The sequence below is a fragment of the Theobroma umbraticum genome, unplaced genomic scaffold (genome assembly GCF_002168275.2).
Source record: "Theobroma umbraticum cultivar Fairchild unplaced genomic scaffold, ASM216827v3 scaffold_130.0, whole genome shotgun sequence".
Lineage (NCBI taxonomy): Eukaryota > Viridiplantae > Streptophyta > Magnoliopsida > Malvales > Malvaceae > Theobroma > Theobroma umbraticum.
Window position 1 is genome coordinate 3,563,273 of NW_018397264.1, and position 3,796 is coordinate 3,567,068.

The 3,796-nt window shown below is 34.8% G+C and overlaps 1 protein-coding gene across 1 annotated transcript in view; it reads right to left on the reverse strand.

The window, feature by feature from the left end:
- PTAC5 (plastid transcriptionally active 5) overlaps positions 1–777 on the reverse strand; it is a 2,453-nt gene extending 1,676 nt beyond the window's left edge. The window contains 1 exon segment of the mRNA XM_021435949.2: positions 62–777. Coding sequence (XP_021291624.1) covers positions 62–601 — 540 coding nt within the window. The 5' untranslated portion in view covers positions 602–777.
- Between the last annotated feature and the right edge of the window lie 3,019 nt (positions 778–3,796).

A 3,796-nucleotide genomic window follows, 5' to 3' on the forward strand; every position in this document is an offset into this window, starting at 1 on the left:
AGTTTTTAATTTGTATCGAAAATTCCAATTGTTCCCAAATCCTTGGCTTTGATAAGCTAACCTGCATTTCTCGAACTTGTTCTCCTTCGCTGCCTACCCTCAACGCTTTCCTTTCTATCTTCTTTTCTTCCACTTTTTCCTTCCTCTCCAAAGCCCTAACTCCTTCCTCTACCACTACCTCTTTCTCGTTTACTTCTTCCAAAACCATCTCTCTAGTTCTTTCTCCGCTGTCCGCAATCCGATTCTTCTCTTTCAACACCTGCAATAAAGCTCCGATACTCGATATCGTCTCCGAAACCGAAGCTCCTTGAACCGAATTCCGGTTCTCTAAGGCTTGGATTTGCCGAAGCAGCGATTCTTTCTCGTCTAGCCACCGCTGCTCTTCTCTTAGCCAGCGTTGCTCTTCCCGGAGCCACCGTTGTTCTTCGCGAAGCCACCGGCTTTCTTCGCGATCGAAATTCGAGGAATTAGTCGAAGAAGAAGAGAAACAGAGGAAGAGTTTGGAAGGGGAGGGAGAGAGTGGAAAGGATTTGGAAGGAAAGGAGTGGGAATTGAAGTGGAGAAAAGGAGGGTGGAAAGAGAGAGGAATTAAGGAAGTCATCTAAATTGGAAGGAATAGAGAAATTAATTACTGAAGAGGAAAATGTGAAGAAGAAGAAGGAAAGAAAGCGGATATTTTTGTTACTACTTTGATTCTGATTGATATTTGTAGTGTTTGGTTACAGATTTTAAACCACACGTTGGGAACATACAGGTGGCGGGAAGCTTTTACTCCTTCCTTCATCTGAGCTTTCACTTTACAACGAAGAGACTGCTGAATTTAACAAGAAGTAATTAGTAATTTCAGATTTTCATTGCCAATTCATTAGATCTTTTTGGTTAATTTTGTTAAAATAAATTGCTTTGTGTTATATAATTTGTAAGTCTTTTTTATTAGTTTGAAATTGAAATCTGGGTTCAAGAGGTTTAAGTAACTATGTGTTTTGCTTGCTTTAGTGTTTGTATCGGGGTTACAGTGAGTCACTTTCCTTCTCATTTGATGCAATCAAACTAAAAAAAAAAGAGAAAAAAATCAAAATTTTCACAAAAGTTACTATAACCTTTGACACAAATAAAATAATAAAGGCTTAATTGAGAATTTTACCATAATTTGAAAGCTTATTTTGTTATTATACCATTTATAATTTGCAGAAGCATTCTAGTCTGAAGTATGTTTCATTTTGATTGTTACTTCTATGCTTTTCCCTTTTCATGTTGATTTTTCCCGCCCCTCCCAGAAGTCAATGTCTGTTTGATGTTTCTATTCATGCATCTATACGTGCTTTGGATCTGGATTTGTTCCAATGACCATGCATGGAATTTAATTCTATGCTGATGTTACCAAATGAATGCTTAATATGTAGAAAGTAAAGAATGATGTTGAAAAGCGAAAGGATCTTGTGAAGACATAACCAGTTTCAAACATGGAAAAATGAACAACACTTTCTGACACATTGTTAATTACGTGTGTTGTCAAGGACCTCACCCTCTAATCATACCCATGGATAAGGCATATCCAGGTCACTGTCTCATTGATCAATTGCAGCTGGCTGCTGCTTCTTAGCTTCTCCGTTGGTGTATGTGTTAACAAGCGTGTGCATGCTGATGTTAGTTTTAAAGCTGTTGATTATATGCATAATGGATTACATTTAGAGAAGACAAGGGAGAGAAGGTCTTTTTTTTTTTTTTCTAAACATGTTGTTTTGATCATTGATCTGGATGCTATCTTCTAGTGTGAATTTGTTGAATGTGGCTTTAATAGGAAATGAATCAAGAAATGATTGCTGATTGTTATAAATCCTAATTTCTTTAATCCTTATCGTATACTCATTTTGTCAAATACATTTGGTGCTGCAGCCTACTGCATATCCAGCTCCTGCAAGTTGCTTGATGTGGTATAAAGTTGAAAGTACTTCAGATATATTGCATGTGTTGTGTTGTTTTGTTAGCAACATTCGGCTTTGGCCAGGTCCTTGATTGTGGTGAGAAAATTGAGTTGCTGGTGGATAAAACTGAGAACCTTCGCTCACATGTTATTCCTATTCAAACTGCATTTTATGGGTAACTGAAACAATGACTTAATTGTGTTTTGGTGAAGCCATTGCCTTTTCAAAGTAGGTTTTAAAAATTAGTAGAATTCTGATCAATTTTGGTTTTGTAATCTAAATACTGTCTTTTATGGTTTCTTCATGCCTTGTATATTGGTGCACATTATGATGCATTTAACTTGATATACATAAGATGCACAATATGATACATTTAATTTGATATTGCATTACAGGCACAAGACTTTAGGCTGCAAGGAACTAAGATGAGAAGAAAGATGTGGCTTCAGAATATGAAGATAAAACTGATTGTTTTGGGTTTTCTTATCGCCCTGATTCTTATCGTTGTGCTGTAAGTCTGCCATGGCTTCAAATGTTAATCTGTCTTGGATTTCCCTCGGACCGCTCTTGCTGCCTGCGTTGTCTTGATAGATTGGTTTGTCTTACTTGTTTTTTTAAGGCATATATTTCTCCCTTTGGTAGCCGTTTAGGATAGAGGGGAGGCTTTGTATCTTGGTTGGCTGTATAGGTTGTAGTCTGAACTTGTTTCGGTAGATAAAAATTTCTATGGAGGATTTCTTCTTTATATTGTAATGGGGGAATACTCGGATGCCTGCATACCAAATTTGTCCTTTTGAAATGATATTGATCTGTTTCTTTGTTTCTCTCGCATAGCATGAAAATCGTTTTATATGCATTTCTCTTTTAGAGGTAAGAGGAGACAGCTGGTTTTGTTAAATTTTTTAAAGGTTAGGAGCCTATGGTTGCATGAGTAGCTCGGTGTCTTTGCCTTCCGCAGGGAAGGTCTCTAGCTCTAACGATTAGAGCGATGTGTATGATTGATATTTTCCCCACTCCCCTTGATGTCTTGTTTTGAGGATCTACTTTTTCTCCGGAGAGAAATTTGGGTTAAAATACTAATTTGACTACGAAACAAATTGAATTTTATTTGGCAGTCAGTTTCTTTTCGATTTTACATTTTTCAAATCAAAAGCGTTAGCATATGTTTGCTTGAAAACAATTTAATTTGAATTTCTAATCGTGCAAACTCTTTAAAACAAGTTTGAGTAATGAAATTTAATGTCTACAGGATCAGATTATAATATATAAAAAACTGCAACAGTGATGTGAACCAGAAGCACTACTATCTTCACGGTTTTGTATATAATATGCTGAGATTAGATCTTATTATTGAAAAAACTAAAGCTTAACATAAATTTTAACATCTTGAAATTATTTCAATATTAAATGCCTAAATGCCTGATGTCCGCTGTTAGCTCAATTGTCCTTTTCTCATTACCCTTTCTAACCCACTCTTTTATGTGTTTAAAATATATATATTATATTATATAACAAAAGATTTTTAATAATAGGTATTTTATATATAAAAAACTAAAAAATTAGTTTATTATAATAAGTAAATACCTTTAATTATAATTATTCTCAATCATAATTTCTTATTGCAGTCAATGTCAAATTGAATTTTGGTTCAAGTAAGAAAGATAAGATGCATTTTGAGTAAAAATTTTAAATTCAAATTATAAAGTTCATCACAATAAAAAGAAAGAATAAAAATTTCTTATAATTTACAAAGAAATCCCAGCGGAAAAAATGACGTCGTGTATTGTTAATCACTGTAAATGAGTGAAATGACGTCGTTTCCTACTTCATGCTTATGTCTCTCCTGCCTTACGATGTCGTTTTACCAAGCG